The 21,621-nt window shown below is 39.6% G+C and overlaps 1 protein-coding gene across 1 annotated transcript; it reads right to left on the reverse strand.

Annotated features, from left to right (window-relative positions):
- Positions 1-792: 792 nt before the first annotated feature.
- Positions 793-20,802, reverse strand: SLC17A8 (solute carrier family 17 member 8). Its single transcript, XM_056508855.1, has 11 exons — positions 19,550-20,802; positions 16,961-17,079; positions 13,593-13,707; positions 13,036-13,123; positions 11,079-11,165; positions 10,078-10,217; positions 8,380-8,529; positions 5,723-5,855; positions 4,354-4,464; positions 3,033-3,160; positions 793-2,393 (listed from the first exon to the last, which is right to left on the reverse strand). The coding sequence occupies exons 1-11, from the start codon at positions 19,661-19,663 to the stop codon at positions 2,055-2,057; spliced, it is 1,524 nt and encodes a 507-aa protein (XP_056364830.1). The 5' UTR covers positions 19,664-20,802; the 3' UTR covers positions 793-2,054.
- Positions 20,803-21,621: the final 819 nt, after the last annotated feature.

The following is a 21,621-nucleotide window of genomic DNA, read 5'->3' on the forward strand; positions in this document are numbered from 1 at the left end:
ATATGGTTTTCCTTATTAGACTTCCTGGAGCAACTTTATGAATGCTACGTTATTGGAGAGGAGGAAGAAGCTGTTTGCTTTGCACATATGCAAAGCAGTGACCCTCTTTCTTTTGTAAATTGTGGTGAATGTTGCAAAATAGTTTGACAGCAGCTGATTGTGATAGACTGATGAGAATATTTGACCCAATTTCCTGCCACATAAATCCCCAAAAGCTGACTATCACCTGAAAGAAATAGGATATTTTCTCACACCTGTTCTAAATATGCAACTCTAATCTAAAATGAAGTTTTGAATTTTAAAAAAAAATACTATTTTCTGACTAAAGAGAATAAAGTGACAAGATTTTTTTTAATGGCTTATTAGTAAACTGATTTTTTTTTTTAGCAGGATTGAGCTGTACCATAAAACTACCCTTTTCACTAAATTATCTGCTCACATCAATTAAAAAGTTTTCACTGTAGCCAAATTAGGCATGCATCCATTCAACTCACTTTCCTTCTTACTTATATACAGTGGCAGATTGGATTTTGCTGAGTAGAAGAGAAACGAGACATGAGCAGAGAATTAGTTAACTTCCCAATATACCTGTTTGTAGGGAAGATAAATCATCCATGGATTCAAATGAATGTACAAGTGTAATTGCACTCATACTATTCAATTGCACTTCAATAAAATAGCAAAATGTGTCTGAGAAATGTTCAAATCTCGAGTGCATCACAGGGACTGCATATGGTACATGAGAACAATAATACTGATACACCACAAAGCACAGCGTAGGCTAGACACAATAGCTTTCACTTGAATTTAATGAGGCAGTAGTTATAATGAGAGACAAATTAAATCACAGCTTACTGAAATTATCCATTCTGAAAAGAGTATTAATGCCACAATGAGTCTCTGAGTTGCAGCTAACTGAGATGATACAGCATGCTCCACTGTTTGATTCTAAAAATGGTAGAAAAAGGCTAAAGCCACTTTTTATTGTCAAATATACCAATGGCAGTGGATAATTACTTTTTTTATACATAGGTACCCCATTAATTCTCAAATGGTACAGCGCTTCATTCATGGCAAGAACAAGACTGAGGCATTGAAAAGTTACAGATCTAGAACTAAAGACTTTAGTCCTGTAAATAAGCTCGTTCACCTAAACGAGGACTGTTGTTGAGACCAGAACTCTATCAGTATAATACTAGAAAAATATATTCAAATTACTTCACAATAATGAATTGAGTGAGGATCCTAATCAAAACAGGGCTATGATTTCCTTCCATAAGGATTATTAATATTGCATCACTAACAATGATTTTGTATTCAAAATTATTTCATGCCAGCACAAAATCTTTGGAGGGGAGAAATTTTACAAGTATCCATTTTATTGTCTTGTCACACTGTGGAGTGTGCATATTAAGATATCTGCCTATCAATTTGTAGGAACTGTTGAAGCAATCCTGTGCCACATCTGTCACATGTTTCTCTTCCCCTTGTTGAGTGACTATTAGTAATTAATTACAGCCTACTGTCATAAATCTGCTTTTCTGTCTGCTCTGATCTATTAGCAGGAGCTTGAGGTTTGACATGGATTAAGCAGCTCAAATGCCCCCCTACAGGAATCCTAAAGAGGCAAAGCATGGCTGCTCCCTAAAGACTGTGACACCACTGGAGACCCAGGAATTACACAGATCACTGTGGATCCACCATCTGATATCACTTGTCCTTTCTCTGTTTAGATGAGATGATGGGGGAACTCCTTGCTCCTGCAGTCAGTTCTACAGCTTGCATCAGACTGTAGCCCTGCCAGGCCTGGTCTCCCAAGGTCATGCTGCCTGACCAATCCATGCAGGCTGGGAGAGGATTTAGGATCACTTATCCCAGTCCCACTGTTGTTAGCTTTCTTACACACCATTGGGAGGGAACTATCACCCCTCAAATCTAGCTGTGTGGATTGATATTATATAACTGAGTAAGACAATAAATATGGATACCTGTGGATTTGGGGCAGCTAGGCAGGAGTCATGGGAGTAGCTATACAAATCTTACAGTTTCAAGTATTAAGACAAATCTTGAAAATTTCCATTTTCATAATGGTAAGAAGTCTGTTCCTCTATGTCTTGAGATACTTGCTTTTGCTTCCTCCATTCCCTTCTCTGTACTTCACTATTTTGACTGGTAGCACCATACGTTTTCTTGGGACTTACAAAAGTTTCATTGTTCATCTCTGTTTCTTCAGCCAGTTCATCCTGATCAATTATGCCACATTTCTCTTCACTGAGGTTTTCAGGGTCAGCCCATTCCTGCTTCTCCCCAGATGCAAAGATAGCATAGAATATCACACCACTGTAATGCACCAGGGCTGCAATCAGAAAGACGTTCTGCCATTCTTCACGGGTCTGAAAAAATGGTGCAGGTCTCATTAAGTTTCCAGTAATAAAAAATATTGCTCTTTTTCTGGCAAATTACACCATGAATTAGCACATATTGAGGAATGACTGTGATCACTGTTTGATTCCTGATGCTGAAGATAGAACAATTTATGAGAACCATTGCATAGATTTACTCTTTTTATATAACTACAGCAAATAAAATAATACTTAGGTTTCTTTGTGTTTTTTTTTTTCTCACACTGAAGTTTCTCTCTTGCATGTGAAATATTTGTGCAGTTGGAAATGCAGGGATTTCTCTAACAACTACATAAATATTATTGTATATCAAAGTTTTCTTAGAAACTCTGCCATGGGAGTATGGATGCATTGCAGAGGAGTTTCCCAAGCCCTATAAGCATTGTACAGTTGTATGGAGATATTGAAAGATTCAGGCTCAGGTGGTATTAAATAATATCTGCCTACAGAAATAATGAGTTATAATAGCTGAGAATTAGGCCAAGGTGGTATCAAAAAAGTGCATGTTTAAGACAATCAAAAAGCAGCTCCAGAGACCAATGATGGAATGGCATCCCCAGGAATCTTTGAAATGCCTTAAATTTGTTGCATTACCTAACTGTTCTCCTAGGAAACAAGGAGAAATGTTACCTTATGTTTTGTCATTGCTCCAACAATGAGTGGGCACACCATTCCTGACAGTGTCCCCACACCATTGGAGATCCCCATCAGAATGCTGGCATAACGAGGGGCTATGTCCAAGTGATTCACATTGAAGCCTACAAACAATGAAACAGTTTAGAATGTAGAAATGGTAGAAAATAAAGTTTAGTCTGGCCCTGCTTAAAGTGTCTGTACTTTCCATTTTCTCATACTGTAACAGTGAACTTAGCAAATATTTTAAATTAAGGAATCTGCCTCAAATTAGTGAAATGTCTTCTGTCTTTTTATTTTTGTAGAAGTGTTTTTAATTAATTTCTTTAGTGTTTTAAGTAACAGTTTAACTGGAAAAATAATTATCCTTACTGTAGTGTGTCTTCTGAGCACATATTTTATTAAGAAATAAAAACAAATACTAAATATCAGCTCAGATAATTATCATTCCACACATAATGAAAATTAGTCATATTAACTATGGTTGATCACAAGAAGTGACGTGCATGGTAATAAGTCTGGCAAGAATTAGACTACTGGGAAAATCCTGCAATAAAAGTTGATTGATACAAATGGCCAGATATGCAAGGACCTCATAACTGAGCAGCAAAACCACTTCCCATCTTCAGAACCCTGGAATAACTGGAGACCAGCAGTGACTTTGCTGGTCAATTTTGTTCAATAAATCCATGTTCATGGCAGTCTTCTTGGAAGATGTTCAATCTTAAAAAAATCTTTAATCTTCCTAACAAAAGGTTTTTTTTTTCAGTGATGCTGGTACTGACAGTGCCACAAAACAGCTTGAGACTATAAAACATGGGTGAGACTCATGGAAGTGTTGGAAACAGCTTCTGGAGAAGGGCTGATTGCAGGCTGCAACAGAGGGAGGGCTGATGTAGAAAGCAGAAACCAGGTGCAAGGGTTGAGGGCAGGATTGGAGCTGATAGCCTTGAGCAGCTATTCACTGCAGAGTAATTCTCTCCCTCCCCCTCTGTCTCCCTCTCTTTCCTTTTATGCATACAGTTAAATAGGATGAAAAGGTGACTGACAATGAAAAAGTATATTAGTAAATAACAGCAGAAAGCTGATGTAAACTGGAATCAGCAAAGAACAGGTTCTTTTCAAAGTTTCATGTCCTGTGTGCAGTGTTTCATACATACTGGAGTAAATTAGTTCTGATATAAGAAGAAATAATGAACACCCCATAAGTTGCTACATTAGGAGCAAACAAAATAATAGAAATTATTACAGTAAGAGCAGTGAGGATAAAAACATCACTTTTATCATGAATAGTAAAAGCAAGAAGATGAATTCTTACCTGAAATTGCAAAGCCACTGAAGCCTACTGCTAACACCAGAAAGGAAATAGCCACACCTTTTGTGTGAGAAAAACCAACCACCAAAAGCAAGGTTGCTTCCATCCCAAAGCCTTCAAATGAAACACATAAGAATGAATTACATTTAAATTTCTAGTTGCCATGAAAATACTAATAAGCACTATCCAGAATAGCAGTTTAAAATGAGAGAAAATTCTTCTGTATCTTTCAGCTATTCTTGAACACACTTGGAAGCATTATGCATTTGCAGAGGTATTTTTATATCTATTGTTTGTGAATAAATAATTCTTTTCTCCTCATTCACTGCTGTATAAATTACCCGAGCACTTGGTGAAGTTAATTCACTGTATTCACTGAGCAATACAGGAAAACAATTGAGAAGGTGACTATGAGCAAAGGGCAGAAAAATTCACAAACCTACAAACATTATAGTGAAAGAATAAAAACACTTGCTTTTAATTTCTCATGGTTGTAGTGATACAGGATGTTTTTGGTAAATGGAACAAAAGAGTGTTTTACATACAACTGTGCTACCAACACAATAGGACATCCCTGAGCATCACAGGGAAATTCCAGTCTCTGCCATTACTGGAAATTAATATTTTCAAATATGCAACATTACAATCCTTCTGTTTCAGTTTGTTTTCATGACACTATTAATATGCCCTGAAAATACAATTAATTTGATCCTCCTTTCTGAGGATGCATAGCCAAGTTACGGCTGCAGGCATCTCTATTTCTAGGAGCCTTTGCTATCTATAAATAATGCAAGCCAGCTATTGGCAGTGGGGAACTAACTACTCCACAGGCTGTCTGGCTTGAAATCTTTTCTCTAATTCAATATCATCCCTCCATGATTTTCATTTCGATGACTAAATTGGAAACAAGTTATTTCATGCTGAGTTAAAACTGTCCTGTCCAACCCTCACTTTTTACCCCTCTCCCTAAACCTTTCAGCCTAAACTTGTCAGTGGATTCTGCTGGACGTAGCAAATGGCAACATGGCCAGGTACTTCAAGAACGTATCCACTGGGAAATGGTCTCTCCAGCACCCTGGTACAGGTTTAACTTTGTATGAGTTTGCAGAATTAGGCCTATTTGCTCATACTATGCTATTGCACAGTTATTAACCAGGCTTCTTGTCGCCTCCCTTTTTTTAAAGCATGCTCATATGAGTAAGGATTTATGTCATGAGGCATCAGCTCTCCACTTAGTGCTTCAGATGAACCAGCTATAAATGCAATCTTGGGTAAATTATCTCTTTTTACAATTAAACATGGGCAAAACTATGATACTTGCACCAACTGCAGCACACAATTGAAATGTCATATTTTCAGAATCCAACAGTACCTCCACAGTTCATGACCTTCCTTACAGTGGTAGTGGTTAAGATCTTCCTGCTCCGTAGGAAGTCAGCCAGCTGCCCTCCGATGGGCACAATGATTGTCATGACCATGTGAGGAACTGCTGACAAAAGGCCAACCTGCAATCAGACAAATGACTGCTTAATTGTCATTTCTCCTTCAAGATTTTGGGGTGAGCAAACAGGAACTGTAACGTTTCTTCACTTCTTTTCCCCTGCATCGCTTTCTCTGATTACAGCAGATGCTCAAAATAGGGTGAGGGAAGAAACATCTCCTTGTGGCCCAGGAGGAGAAACCAGGGCACAAGTGCAAATCTCACCTCAGAAAAGCCATGCAGTATCCCTAGTACTCATGGTTACTCTAAAGAGTTGCATGGAATACTGTTTTTTATTAAATTCTGGAAGACTGTTTATATTAAATTCTATTGTAGACATCACAAAGCCCTGTCATATATGTTCTGATACTGGAGTGTTCTATCTTGGTTTTCAACTGTGTTTATATATTTTTGTTATTCATATTCTCAAGGATCTCCTTCCTGAATAACAAATCAATCCCTGTTGCCTGCCTCTGTGTAAAGGAAGGAAGCACCTGCACATTGCATAGGGACTGAAGACCATAGAGCATAAAACCTGACATTATGACATAATTTTATAAATTATGAAATAATAATATATGTAAAAACATGGATTTATTTTTATTCTTGTGGGATTACAGCCTAAAAACTGATGTTCATCTTCTTTTCATTTTCACAGAATCCCAGAATTTCAGAGTGGTTGAGGCTGGAAGGAGCCTCCTTCTGCTAAAGCTGGATTCCCTAGAGAATGTTGCCCAGAAATGTGTCTGGACAGCTTCTAAGTGTCTCCAAGGATGGAGATTCCACAACCATTCTGGGGAACCTGTTCTAGTATGCAGTCATCCTTACAGTAAAAGAGTGTTTCCTCATGTTCAAAAGGAGCCTCCCATGTTTCAGTTTGTGCCCAGGGCACTACTGAAAAGAGCCTATTTTTGTCTTCTTTATACTCTCCCTTCAGATATTTGCAGATATGGATGAGAACCCTGCTGAGCCTTCTCTTCTCCAAGCTAAACAGTCCCAGCTCTCTCAGCCTTTTCTCATAGGAGAAATATTTCCATTCATTCATGGCCCTTCATTTGACTCTCTGCAGTATGTCCCTGTCTCTCTTGTACTGTGGAGCCCAGAACTGGAAGCAGTATTTCAGGTGTGCCCTCACCAGTGCTGTGTAGAGGGGAAAGATCACCTCCTTTTACCTGGTGGCCTTTGCACGATGCAGCCCAGGATACCATTAGTCTTTACCACAAGGACACACTGCTGGCTCATGTCCAGCCTGGTGTTCAGCAGGACCCCCAGGTCCTTGTCTGCTAAGCTGCTTCTATCTGGACACATCCCAACACATACTGGTGCATGGGCTTGTTCCTGCCCAGGTGCAGGACTTTACACTTTCCCTTGTTGGGCTCCATGAGGCTCCTGTCAGCTCTTTGCCAGCCTGCCAGGGTTCCTCTGTACAGCAGCACAACCCTGCAGTGTATCAGCCACTAATTTTGTGTTTATGCTCCTAATTTTCTGTCACCTGCAAACCTGCTGAGGGTACACTCTGCTGCATCATCCAGGCCATTTAATGAAGATGTCAAATAGGATCTCAGTATGACCCCTGAGGCAGAGTTTTAGTGATCAGCATGTCATCCTCTAGAAGTGTTTCTTTAAAGCAGTAATTTAGTGAGAAGTTTGAGTTTACTTTCTGGGGTGTGCAACCTCATTACATTGACAGTCAGTTTTACACTGGTTTTAAATTAGTGAGGTTCACAGAGATACAACTCTAGCATTAATGAAAAGCAGCTCAGAATAAACAGATTTAATTTTTCTTAATGTCCCTTTTCTTCACCTCCCTGCTGTACTTGGCCATTTAGAGTGTCATTGCTACCATGCCACAACCATTGCTTCTCTTGCAGAGCCTGGACACATAGTGCTTCCAGAATAGATAAATAATGATGTTGTTATCAGTCTTAGACTTACTTGAAAATAACTACCACATACCAAGTATGCTTGCTAAATGAAAGAGTTTTAAAAAACTTTTTTAAAACAATTATTCTGTATTCCTCATTCATGGTCTGAACAGGGAGTGTAACAATTCTGATTTCAATGAAATGGTGGTGGTATGGAATATAAATCTATAAAGAATTTGATTTTCATTGTTAATGAAAACTAACAAAAATCAAGAAGAGGATAAAAATGACCTGGTTAAGTGCTAAACAGTCAACATTAAACAAAATGTGTGTTTCTATTTACTTACTTAGTGGTTTTTCTGATATATGGGGGCTTTTAATCAACTATTTCCCAAAATAACTTCTCCATTCTTTCCTTTTTCTAATAATTTGATGCTCACATACTTTTATTTCTATCGGGTCAGCAGAAGTATGTCATCCCAAATACTAGGAATAATCTACTGTAATGATTCCAGGTCTAAACCACAGCACTAAGTGCAATGTCCAGTTATTTTTTTAACATCTCCAGGTATGATGTTTACCTCCTCTCTGGGCAGATCATTCCAATATTTAACCACCCCTGACATTCAACCTGAACCTCTCCTGCTCCATCTCCTAGGTCACTGCCTATTTTCAGACATTTACCTTGCTAATTGCAAATCCAAAGACTTCTTCAAAGTAAGCAGGCTGACTTATGAGGAGCAAATAGAAGGTCCAGCTTCTGCAGAAGTTTGCCACAATGATTGCATAAACTGGCATTGAAGTGAAAAATCTCTTCCAGGGAGTACTAAATTTCTAGGGGAAAAAACCACAAAATTGAGTAGACAGAGGCAAAATAAAGAACTAGTATCTTATCATCAAGCCTATTAGGTACATTGCATACAACTTACATCACTTAAAATGCAAGTCAAATATACCCCTTGAATTACTGGCAAAAAGAGAGAGAGAAATTTTCTTAGAACAGTTAAGATTTTTAAGGTGGATACTGCACTGCTATTACCCTGCTTACTGAAATAACATGAGATCTTCTGGAATCCTGCTATTGAGATAACAGGATCAGTAAAAGAATCAAAGAAAACTAGAGAAAACCTTGTGCCATTCCCCACTTTTTGGCATGATGCAGTTTGAGACATTCTATTGAAAGGAGTGGGAAAAAAACCTTGTCCAAGCCAAGACACGTGCAGTACTGTAGCAAAAAGTTAATATCTGCTTCAACCTAATTAATTTAATTAATTAGGCCTTAAATTACAGAAAAAAAAAAAAAAAAACAGGCCTTAAATTACAGAATTTGCTTTCTATAACTTGGTTTTGACATTATCAATTAGTATTATGCTCCAATACTCCATACAGCAGTAAACATACTTCAGAGACCTATTGATTTTTAATAGAATTCCAATCAGAAGCTGAAATCTGTATCTATGGCAGTACACATTGATATTTTCCTTTTTTTTTTTTTTTTTTAAGGTTAGTTGTGTTCTACAGGCCACTGTATGCCTGCAGTTGTGCATGCAGCCATGAAGTTGGTACCAGTTTCCTCTGCATTAAAACCATAATACTGCAAGGAAAATCTGTGACCTGGAACAACTGTGTATGTGTCTCCAGCCAAGACCTGATCAGACAAATTTCAGATGCATGCCCAAAAAGACAGTCTGGTATTTTACTCCTATCAAGGCTGTTATGCAGGGCATGTAGAGGAAAGAACTGAGTTACTTTGCTCCAGAATGTTCAAAACTGAAAGCTGAGAAGGAACAGTTTATCAAGAAACACCTTTGTTTTTCACTATTGGCAAAAAAAAACCAGCTCATGCCTAAGGGAAAGGAGGGAAGTTTTATAGTAAAATAGGTTTTAACTCCAAGTTTCCAGGATCATCTCAGAGAGAGGATGAGAAGTCTTAAAGGACCTGAGCTGCTGTGAGAGTGAGCAGGGCAGAAACCCAGTCCTTAAGCTATTAGATTTGCAGTCATCCTTAATAGGAGTACAAAAGGCAGCTGGATAATTTAACATCTGCAGTCAGATTTCTATTTAATTGAATCCATTAATATTTTTCATGCACAAGCATGACAGTTACTCAAGAGCAGGAGACCAGAATGTGTGGTTCCCCCTCCCAACCCATCCCTTCCCTCCCTAGATCAGAGAAGCTCCATAAGCCAAGAGCTTAAACAGCATTACAGGCTTTCCTGTACTCATCCTGTCCAGCTGCAAGAACCTGATTCTGTAATTTTCTTGAAAGGAAAAGCCCCTGGTTCTGCCTCTCTTATACAGATAATAGTATCCATCCAATCATATGCTCATCTTCTGAAAAGTGCTCACAAGTGACAGCAAGGAAAGCCTTTTTTTACTTACACTTGCATTAGCTAGGCTGGCTCCTTCTCCTATACTTGTTTCTATATATATCCTTTCTTCACTGGTTATTGTTGGATGTGCAGCAGGGCTCTCATAGGCGTGAAGCAGCCAAAACACGTACCAAACAATCCCAAACATTCCTGAAGAGGCAGGAAAAGCGACTTGGTTTTCAAAGCCAATAAAGCTACACTTCAGTATCTGCAAGCCTTGAAATTTGTTACAAGTACCAGTTAAACAAAACTGCTTGCAAAGCATTTGAGCATTTTGTCACTTTTATTATGTTTATTTTATTATAAAGAAAAGGTAGGAGAAAAGCTTTCTGTAGAACCTAGGGAAAGAAAAAAGCAGACAGGCCATAATGTGGTTGCAATCTACATGAAGGGACTTCACCATAAGATGCCAATGGCAAATCTTGTGGTGTGTCCTGTATCTCTGGGGAAGACAGAGAACAATCACTTTAACTGAGCTGTTGATGTGTAAGGTTGGTTGGAGACACTCTGCCATACACTGTGAGGGGAAGAATTGGGCACTACAGAGCAGCCACAAGGGCATACCAATGGGACCACTTTGTAAAGATGGCACTGCTTTATTACAAGATGGGCAGCATGGGGAAGATTTCTCAAGGCAGAGTTTTTCAGCTCCATTTGGCTCCTTGTCAGCAGCACTTGCTGTAGCTTTTGCTGTTAGTGTGCACTCCCACACAAGAGGCAGGTCCCACACAAATGTTTGTGCTGCAGAGGAACCTTTGCAACCACATCCAACCCTGTCACTGGGTAACCATGGGCTGCAGGCTGGTCATTACAAATTTACAACCTTTTGTAACAGATGATTATGAAATGAGAGCTCTCAGAATCTGCAATAAGTAGGGAATAAATTGAAGCACCTATTTGCAACCTTTTCATTCATCAAAACAACTTTGATCCATCCTTGTTAGACGGGTTTTCGTAAACAACTGGCAGTACTGATCTAGTGGCAGATGTTCTTCGTGTCAGGCAACTCACCATAAATATAAAAGACTGATGACCATCCTATATACTGTACCAGCACACCTGCCAGGGGCATGGCCACCACTGCACCTGCGTAGGACCCTGGAGAGAAAAGAGATCAGTAAAACATGTCAGCTGCAGCAGCTGTGCCCAGCTTTCAGAGCAATAATCCAGACAGGTGCTCATGACAGCAGAACTGGAGGGATGTGTTTGATTTTTCATGAACATGGAGAATGGGATGGAAGCTGCAAAATTTTGACTGGGGTGACAAGAAGCACTGACCCCTCGTGAGTCACCGGTCTTATTTTGCAGAGTTGTGCCTATAGAGAAATAGGATTTGCAAAACCAAGACTGATGACAATACACTAGAGAGGCATAAGCTATATGTGTGCACTTGAGTGAGAAATCCCACCTGGCACTGTGGTGTATGAGGTGAGTTTTGGAGAAGATAATGGGCCAGAAGCTTCATGGAGGAATCCTGATGCAGTCCTGATGACTGCAGATATGTTTGTACACTCTTGTCATGACCCTAGACCCATGACCAAACAATCACTGGTAGCAGAGAGGGTGTTAAAACCAACCCTGGGTCTGTGTAACCATGATTTAATCACGTTAAATCATATCAACAGCATAAACAAACAGCTGGAATAAATGGGCAAATGTTGACAGGGGGATAAAAAAGGATAAAAATGTGGTCTGTGCCAAGGTTTCTGATTGGGAAATACATAATACTGGAGAAATATATTTCTAAGTGTCTTGTGGAAAGAGATGAGTATTTAAGTGCAATGCAGACAATAGGTTCCAATGCAAGACAGTGCCAATGGCTGTACATATGAAGAGTACTTCTCTGAATTATTCTAGGAAATGAGATACTTGTGGTTTTGAGAGTAGTACATGTTTTGTTAATAAACGTTTGTTAATGCTCTACTTATTAGCAAATATTTCTCTGCAATGGTTCTTGCTCATCTTGCTCATCTTCATGTAATTAATTTTTCCTACAGCTTTCCTACAGAAAAGCCCTAGGTCAGAATGGAGATAGAAGAACTAGGAACCTACTTAACCTGGATTTTCCTAATTTTCCCATTGCTCCTGTGCACCTTTCAAATGCAAGTATCAGTGATCTGTAGCCACTAAAATGGGTGTCAAGCTGAAGGATGGATCTTTCTCTAGAAACACCATGCTAGGAATTTCAAGGAGGGAACATTGAGGGTGGAGTGGCTTTTCTTTCAATCTTTTCTTCTGCAGGAAGTGAAAACACCTAAATAATAAAAACCTGAAGCCATCAGTAGTAAAAATAAAATTTTCATAACATACAAACACAGGACTTTTCCCATTTGCTTCACTCCTCCTTTTATCCTTTATCTTGTTTTTTAGTGCTGTATTTTCCCCAGCCATACAACTCTACTGCTGATGGACAGAATTTCTTTTCTGTGACTTTTACATTTTTACTGAAAATTTACTCCTGCAGACATTCAGCTGTCAGCATTGGAAAAGGACACAGAGAGCAAAGTACATGTCTGATCATAACTCAAAACAGAATGAAACAGAACAGCTACTGGCAAGAAGTTACATCACCTCCACTGGTTGCAGTACACTGAGCAACCAGCATAAAGTACCAAAGTCCTTTTCAGATAATTTTAAAGTGTGTACTTGTTTAGGAGCATCCCTTGAGTATGTACAATAAATGGAATCCCTAAGGATGATGCAAATAAAAAGATACAATATAAATTCTCTCATGTGAACCTCTAGACCAATTTTAGTTTATTATGAGAACCATTTTGAGTGTTGGCTTTAAATGATAAAATGATGATGTATTAAACAAAAACAGGACTCACAAGTTCCTAAGCTTAGAGTACAAGCTGATTGCAGCAAAGGGCAGAGGCTTTGTGCACTTCCTTCAAATAATGAAATTAACAGAATAAATTTAATAGGGATACATGCTTACATAAACCATACAAGCCCATCAACTCACCACAGAATGAAGTGGTAGCCAACCTGCTTCTCTCCAGAGGTGGGGCCCACTTGCTCCACATCCCGTGGCAGGCTGGGTACGTGACGCCCTGGCAGACATTTCACACATCACATGATTTGCTTTCACTGCATTCCACTTGAAGTAGCTGCTGATACTATCCCTACTGCCTAGCTGTTTGTCACCATGGAATGATACAGGAAGGGTTAGGTAACTCTGGAAGAACTGGATTGTTTGAGTGTGAAGATGTCAAACTAATCTGAATTACCTATTACTTGAATATAATATGTTCTGAGGTAAAACACTGTTTAGTACATTCAATTGATGGCACAAGAAAACTAAAATAACTCAAATTGCTCCACCAGAAACATACATTTTTCCTTACTTTAAATGAACTTAGAAATAGAAATCAACATAATTTAAAAATTTTCATCTCAAAATCAGTAGCAAGTAAAACCATATTGATCAGAAATCCTGATCGAAAGAGATCCTAGAACTTCTTGCACCAAATCTCAAAATCAAACTCTTTTTGAAAAGATCAAAATGGTGTGTGGTCCTACCTCCACCAAACCTTGAAGAATCCTTACAAACATCACACAGCCATAATGCACTCTTGCTGCAGAAGGGATGATCATATTCAGTGTAGATGTTAGAAAGATAGCTGCCCCAAATACCCTATGGAGAAAAGTAGCATGAAAGGGAATACAATTAGTATCTATTCTTCAGAAGTGTTTTCATGTTCCACTTCAAAATATTCATAAACCTATTTTAAAACATTTACAATTATTTTTAAATAAGTATTTAAATTGTTTGCATTTCAGTCTCTGAAAACTTTTTCACAGGAAATACATGTGACTCCATTTTTGTGTCTGGTCTTATTCACAGCAGTGGTTGTGTTATAGCATGAAAAATTTACAGTCAGAAAACAACACTGTTTTATCTAAATTCTCTACACCTTGACAAAAGCCACAGCCCATGCCATGACACCTCATTATCTGAGTGACAAGAGAGCACAAAAGCAAAGAAGCTGAGTAGGCTGGCAGAGAGAAGTGACAAAGGAACTTATTTATATAGAAAAAGGTCTTTAAATATGAGTTGGAATACAAAGCTTACAGTCATATCTTGACATTTAGGAGACTGCTTCAAAAGCCAAGTAAACATTTAACTGAGAAATAAGTATTACTTATCTCTCTGTTGTGATCCCTGAAGAAAAGAATTTTGCCTTTTGCTTTCTTACTGCTAATAGAAATATCAGGTCTCTCATCATAACACTATTGACTCAGGGAACTACAGCAAACCATACGAATTAATAACCATGTGAAAGAAGAAACTGTAATAAAGAGAACATGTTTAATTATCCAAACAGCTATCTCTAAAGACTGACTTTCCAATCTCTGCTACTTATTTTAATGCCAACTCTTAATAAGCCTAAGTTGTAAATGCATCACTTGCACTGAGGTAGAACCAGTCACTCTCTGCTGCTATTTAAAGGGCTGAGTATTTGCCATTTATGCCAAAGAAGTTGGTCTCCACTTTGACAAGAAATATTCCAAGTTTTTTTTCGATTAATTCACATATTCTTCTGTCCTCTCTACCACAATCCCTGGGCAGCTGCTACTTTTGGATCAAAACAGGCTTCTTCAGCTACAGATTCCTCTGTCCAGCAGGGTGATCTTACTGAAAACTGATATCAAGAGGTGTCTCATGTTTCATGCATCCACCAAACAGTGCTGAAATCACATTTAGATGTGTGTTTGAGGACAAGCAACTAGCTAAAGGGATGGTGTCAGTAAATGGTTGATGAACTTTTTGGTGAAATAGAGATCACATCCATTTGGATGAATGTATTGAGTAAATTACCTGGTGTTAGAGGGTTTTGGTGCAAACCCATAAAACACTCAATACTTTCAGACATTATGAGATCCATTTGAATCTCACACTATTACAGATATACATCAGAGAGGTGCCTGGGGTGGGTCATCCATTTGTATGCTCAAGGTTGCACCTTTTAAACAAGTGTCAAAGGAATCTTTGCCTAAATCTGTAAGGGCAGTAATAGCATAGAATCTCATTTTCAGAGTGCAGCTGGAACAAAAGAAAGTTTTTTTCTCTTTCTAGGTCTGGTAGGTTCATTGGCCACAGAACCCCTGTTTTCCTGCCCTGTGTCTTAGCAAATAACCCCTCTGAAACTGAAACTTGGCACCACTGGTGAACCTACCTAAGCTGAAATTGGTTGGGTAAACAAAGAATAAAGGACTTAGTAAATCCTAGTACTGCAAATAGAAATTCTCTTTGATCTTAGCTCTTGAGCTATTTTTGTTCCTCAGCAAATTCTACTCCTAAACCCAGCTATGATGGGCAAATCCATAATGTGATGCTGTAGTATAGTGTTAGATTAAGTTGGAAACTCTCACAGGGATAAATGCAGAGCTTTCTGTGCTTGTGCATAGCCTGGACTTAAGAAAACACTCTGCTGACAGAACACATCAAGTTACAGTGTAAACATGGTTGATTTTACTGTTTGCAAGTAAATTAAGGAAACAAAAGCTAAACTAATAATATGCTGGATTATTCAGCCAACAGTGTGAACATCTGTGTTTTGGAGCCCTTCTGCTGCAAAAGCTGGTGGCAAGAATAGAAAGGCTGGAGAAGTGATTAAGCTCAGCTAATTTGTTTGGCTTACTTGGCAGATGGAAAAACATTTTGCCTAGGCATTGTTAGGCGATGGAGAAATGAAAAATTGAGGATGTGAACAGTGCTGAAGAAAAGTGCAAACCAAACTCTGAGTGCCTTTTCTTACAGACAGAAGAGAGTGGGACTGAAGAGTCTGGGCAATTCTGTGGGATTACTCAGTTCTGGAGAAATTTCCACAAGGGCATATGAGTGGGAAGAACTCATATGCCAAGGCAGTCTTGTAACCCTGATAGCTCTTTGCAGAATGCAAAGTACTTTGATTTGGGGCAAAGTATAACATATAACATACAACTAAGGTCTTAAAGACCTTTTCCATTTCTGACACTATTTGTAGATAAGTCACATCTTGTTTGCAGAGAATGAAGTTAGTACCAGCCATCTTTTTTAAAATTTATTCTGTAGATCCCAAATACCCTTAATATGCATATCTCATGAGCTCATTCACAACCAGCTGTCTTCAGAAAACCTCCCTCTCTCTTGTGATCTTGTTCAAAGTTCTGAAGACCTTTTGAAGTAAAGTCCAAAATCAAAGTTAACATTGACAAAATTATCTACTTTTTTTATTCACATTTTCAAAAGCAGTTGAATTTAAAAAAAAAAACAATAATAAAAATTGGCTGACAGACACATTGATCATAAAAAAACCCCATATAGATGCTCAGACTTCACCAAGCAGAAATCAGGAGGCTCTATTAGAAATTCTATACAATCTTAATTACAGTCAGTACTGTATCCAGCCATAGCAAGGATATTTGTGTGCACGAGGATAAATTTGTGACCTCAAATCATAAATAGTTCTGTAATTCTCTTATGCCCAGCTTCAGTCCACAGGGATTTTTTAAAGGAGAAAACCAAATGCTGTTGGAAAACTATTGTTTGGTGTTAAGTTGAGCCAAAAAGCACTAAGGCAACTTCTTAAAGACAAATGCTTCAACCATTGTTGGAAGCATTAGGTGTGATTTTCCTTGAACTCTCAAGAAAGCATTATTGTTTAGAGAAGAAATGTGTAAATATTTGTGATGAACAAGTTAAATTGAAAGAATCAGCAATAGACCCATAATGGAAGTCTTGTCCTCTGAAATAATTTTTGATTACGGACATAAATACTGAATGTTCAACTTCAGATGTGCATTTCTGAAACACATTAATTTGCTGTTTTATTAATTCTCATTTACACAGTGTAAAACAGTTGTCAGGCTTTAAAGCTTAGTTCATTTGCTTGTTGTTTTCTTACCTGTTAGCAGCCAACTTATTGGAGATGAACCCTCCTGGAATTTGTGTCACAATGTAACCCCAGAAAAAAGAGCCATGAATGAGTCCCACAGTCTCTGGATCCCAGTTGAATTGGGCTGACTGCAAAGGAAATGGGACACATGCTGCAAGATAAAGCATACTCACTGTAAGGTAACCGTGGCTTAGAAGTCTCACAGAAATCGTGCTCCCCATGCTCCAAATCAAGCCTTTTTACACTGGCTGCTCAGGACTGCTGAGCTTGAAAGCCCCCAGTTAAGGGAAAAGGATGTTCAATTCCCCTGTGAGATTACTGCCTTTGCTCTTAGGAGCAGGAAAGGTTTCAGCCATAAAGCAGCTAATGCTGGACCTTCAACTTTGCCACTTGCCACTGCTTCCCCTGGGCTCCTTAAACTTGAAGCTTTTGCTTTCAAGACTGCTCAGAGTCTTGAAAGACTCTTGAAAGAAGAACCTGATACCTTTCAATGGACATATCCATTTTTGTTAGATTATCAAGGTTGCCTAAGTCCTTTGAGTTGACTTGCTTCCTAGCCAGATTTGTTCATGGTTCTCCCTGTCAGGACTGAACTCTGATCATCTACTGTCAGCATTAAATGGCATGGGAGCAGAAAAGAGTTGGGGACATGGAGAACATCTGAAGACAAAGCAATCTGAAAATAAAACCAGGTAACACTAGCCAGTGACTAGTTTATCTTTTTTCAGAAGTGATGCCAGTTGTAGGGCTGGATTTTGGATACAGAAGGACAGACATAGGCTGGTCATGGGGGGTTCCTAGTCAAAAATGCCTGCAGCCAAGAGAAATGCTTTTACTATACACCTCATCCTTGAATACCAAGCAGTTTCAGTCTTCTCAAGGTCTTCCTGAACAAGAATTTTTCTATTTTCTGATGACATTTTTTGACATACCTTGCTCAGAAGAGGGATAGTCAATGCCCAGGGCAAAATATAGGGAAAATAAAGCAAAGAAAGAGTGCCCTTTCTGCCCTCCATTCTGGGCCTGAATCAGTATAAACACTATTGTAAGGTCAATGTTAAATTTTTCTCCATAAGCCCTCAACTCTGAAGAACTCTTTTGGAGCAATAAGAAAACATGATGTTGTGCTTTGTGATCATTTTCATGCTAATCACATGTCTGGGAAAGGTGGCTATGCATTCTGTGAGGAAGCAGCATAGATAGCTTTTAAATTCAAAATTAAAACTGTCATTAAAATACCACAGAGAGCTAGCAATTGTAGTTAAAGCCTTAGATAAGCCTTAAAATCTCTTCTTTTATACTACTTTCTGCATGTTAAAAGGAAAACAGTTTTTTCCCACTACATTGATTTTTTTGCTCACACAGAAGCAAACTGAAAAACAGCTCATTTTTTGACCTACAGCAAGGTGGCATTAATTAGCCAGACATGTTTACAGAAGGCTGAAGGGTTTGCCTCCCCATCAGTATGCATTTTGATGTGTCCCACTTTCCTGTGCAGAAGCACTTCTGTAAACACCTAATTTTCTACTAGTGATTTCCAGCTGAGTTTCTAGGTACTGTTAATTTCTGAAGGCAGAAATACCATGAGATATGGAAGAAGGTTCCTTCTAATTCAGGGGGTGCTCGTCCCCAAACACTATGAGTTTAGGTTTGTGGAAGGAATTGATTCCCATTTTCTGAAATTCCCAACCTATGCAGGCACATACTTTCTCTTGCTTAAATACCGAGCCTGGAAGACCCAGCAGGACCATGGGGAGAGGGGATTAGACTGAATAAATACAAATTCAGCAGGAAGTCTAAGCTGAGATAATGAGTCATGGAGACAGACGTACATTTAACATTGCAAACTTATGATAGACATTTTCTGCACTGTTCTTTACCGAAGTTAAAATATCTAGGAGAAAAGCTGATGAATATTTGCACAGCATTTCATTCAAGAGCCAAGATTCCTGTGGATTTTCCTAGGACAAAAATTCAAAAGCTGTCAAAAAATGTCAACAAGTAGAGCAAATGTAGAGATTCAGGCATAAAATCCATAAAGGGGCACTTGAAATCACAGCCAAATACCAAGAGAGGATGGGCAATGCTAAGGTGTGGATTGAACCTGCTGGGTACATTGATAAAGCTGTGTAGGACCTGCTGTTAGTGTGGAACACTGCAAATTTGAAAACAGCTTGGCACCTAGCTCTTAATAGCTCCAGACAACAATTCACATTGTCAAAAACCTGATGCCTTATTGCCAGTGACTGCTTTAAGATCTTGAAAACTATCCACTGGTATGACTGTAAGTGGCTGCAGCCCTACATAAAATAATTGATAATTCCTTCTGCAGCAGCATCAGAGCACATTTCCCTGAGAGAGAGCAAAAAGCAAAAGCTTCTTGCCACCACAGCAAAATCTGTCTACAACTGACAGATCAGGGACATGGGAAATATACAAATTCAGTTCTCATTTCTGGTACTTATATCCTCTATGACACTGCAAATCCTCAGATCTTGAAGATGTATGTTTAATCTGTGGATACACAGGCCCTTGCTGCGCGGCCTTCGGGTGACTTTGGGATCCGCCCAGAGGAGCGGGAGGACGCAGCGCTCTCACCCGCAGCTCCGGCTTGCCGTCGACATAGACGGTGTTGTTGTTGACCATCTGGACGATGGCCACGCCCAGGTTGCAGCGGATGCCGAAGGAGATGCAGAAGCCCAGGCCGCTCATGATGGCGATGATGTAGCGCTTGGGCAGGCCGCAGCAGCGGCACTCGCACGGCGCCGCCCGCCGCCCGCCGCCCGCCGCCGGCCGCCCGTCCGCCGTCAGCTCCAGCGGCTGCTCCGCCGCGCCGCCCTCCAGCTTCCTGCGGGAGAGACGGACACTCCTCAGGGAAAGCTGCTGAAACGCGCCCGGGCTGCTCCATGCTAACTCCACCTGCGAGAGTTGTCTCCTGTCTCCTGTCTCCTGTCTCCTGCTCGCTCACTAGGCCGCGAAGGGTTAGCAGAGACTACGCTTTGCCCTGAGGGACTTCATGAAGTTTGCACATCTGAGCCATCTAGCCTGACAGCCAGCTGTGAAAATGTTCACAGGCTGTTCATGAGCGTAACTATGATATCTAACTGGACGTCTGTTGGGATAAATTCCATTCCATTACAGTTTACGTATTATTTAGGTAACCAAAATTTCTAACTAGGCCTACTAAGCAGAGCTGTCAGCAGGTTTCAAGGAAAAGGATGAATACAACACAGACATGGTTTCACTCAGCCCCAAACTCCCTGGAATTTGTTTTCTCCTGTGAGGCAAAAATCAGGGCAGTACAGCAGAGGAGAAACATCTCTGTCATCAGATCCCCTACTGAAGATGCAAAAGAGACAAGCCCAGACTTCCTCTGCCTGGAGGCATTTGGAGTCACATGTTCCCTCTTCTCTGAAATATCCTGCCATTACAAAGACTTCGTTTACTCCAAAGTGAGCCCTTGCAACACCTATTGTGGAACATGCAAAATACTTACTATGGAATGAGATCTGAAGGCAAACAGGGGCTTTCTGGGCAGTAGATTCACCTTTCCTCAGCAGCAGAGGTTGAAAGGGTTTTGCCTGGGATCAAATTTGGTGTGACAACTGCAGTGCAGCAGTGAAGAACTGGAGGGAAGGTGCCAGGGATGGGCCTGAATGGGAGCAAGTGGCACCCAGTCCTATCAGCCTGTGCAGGTCACAGCTGCCAACTAACACAGGAGTGCAGCTCCTCAGGCTTTGCATATCCAGCCTTTTTCCTACAGGCAATCCAGCTGAGATATTCATATTAAACAAAATGGCACTTCCATGCAATCTGGAATTGCATGATAGTGCAATTAAAGTTTAATTTGGTCTCTCAACCTGATTAGGGCTATTAACATCGTGCTGCAGGACCAGGCAAAGTCTTTAGTAGGAAAGGTGAGGTAAGAAAAAACTAGACACACCCACCAGAACAGAGCTAGATAATTGCTTTTCTAACATTACCTGTCCAGGCCTATTTTAAAATGCAGGTTATTATGAAACACTTGAGGGCATGCCTAGCTGTGAATATGTGACTAACCCACTGGACACTAACCATGAGCTTAAGGTCAAGCCTTTACTAAGAGAGGCCTTGATCAGCAGCCTTTCAGTTTTGGCATCACTCTGAAGCACTGAGCTCTAGATCCAGCTCTTTTTGTACCTGCCATGGAGTACTGAGAAAATATGAATAGTTAATTATTCTAAACGCAGCACAGCTTGCCATGTAAAATGATGATAGTATTTCATTCACTCTTTTCTGATAAGAAATAACTTACCTTATTCTTTCACACATCTGGCTGAATGTATTTGAAATATATTTGAAACCTCAGTTTTCAGTATGAAAATCAACTGTAAGCAAAGGCTGGCAGAGCATACATAGTTGGGCTACATCTGACTGGGCTGGGTTTCTCAGGACAGTGTTGGTTTAATCACAGCTTTCCCCAGTTGCTGTAAGTTTAATGTACTACCTATAATCTAACAGATAGTACTCCACAGTAGACAGTTTGCAGATATAGGTGGTAAGTATGGCTTCTTGTGCACTTAAATATATATTCCAAATATAAAGTTTCACGTTAAAATCACATAATTTTTAGGCTCTAGAGCTAACTGGAGCATCATTTACTATATTACTCCTTTTTACATCACAATATA

This window comes from Oenanthe melanoleuca, chromosome 1A, assembly GCF_029582105.1.
Source record: "Oenanthe melanoleuca isolate GR-GAL-2019-014 chromosome 1A, OMel1.0, whole genome shotgun sequence".
Classification (NCBI taxonomy): Eukaryota; Metazoa; Chordata; class Aves; order Passeriformes; family Muscicapidae; genus Oenanthe; species Oenanthe melanoleuca.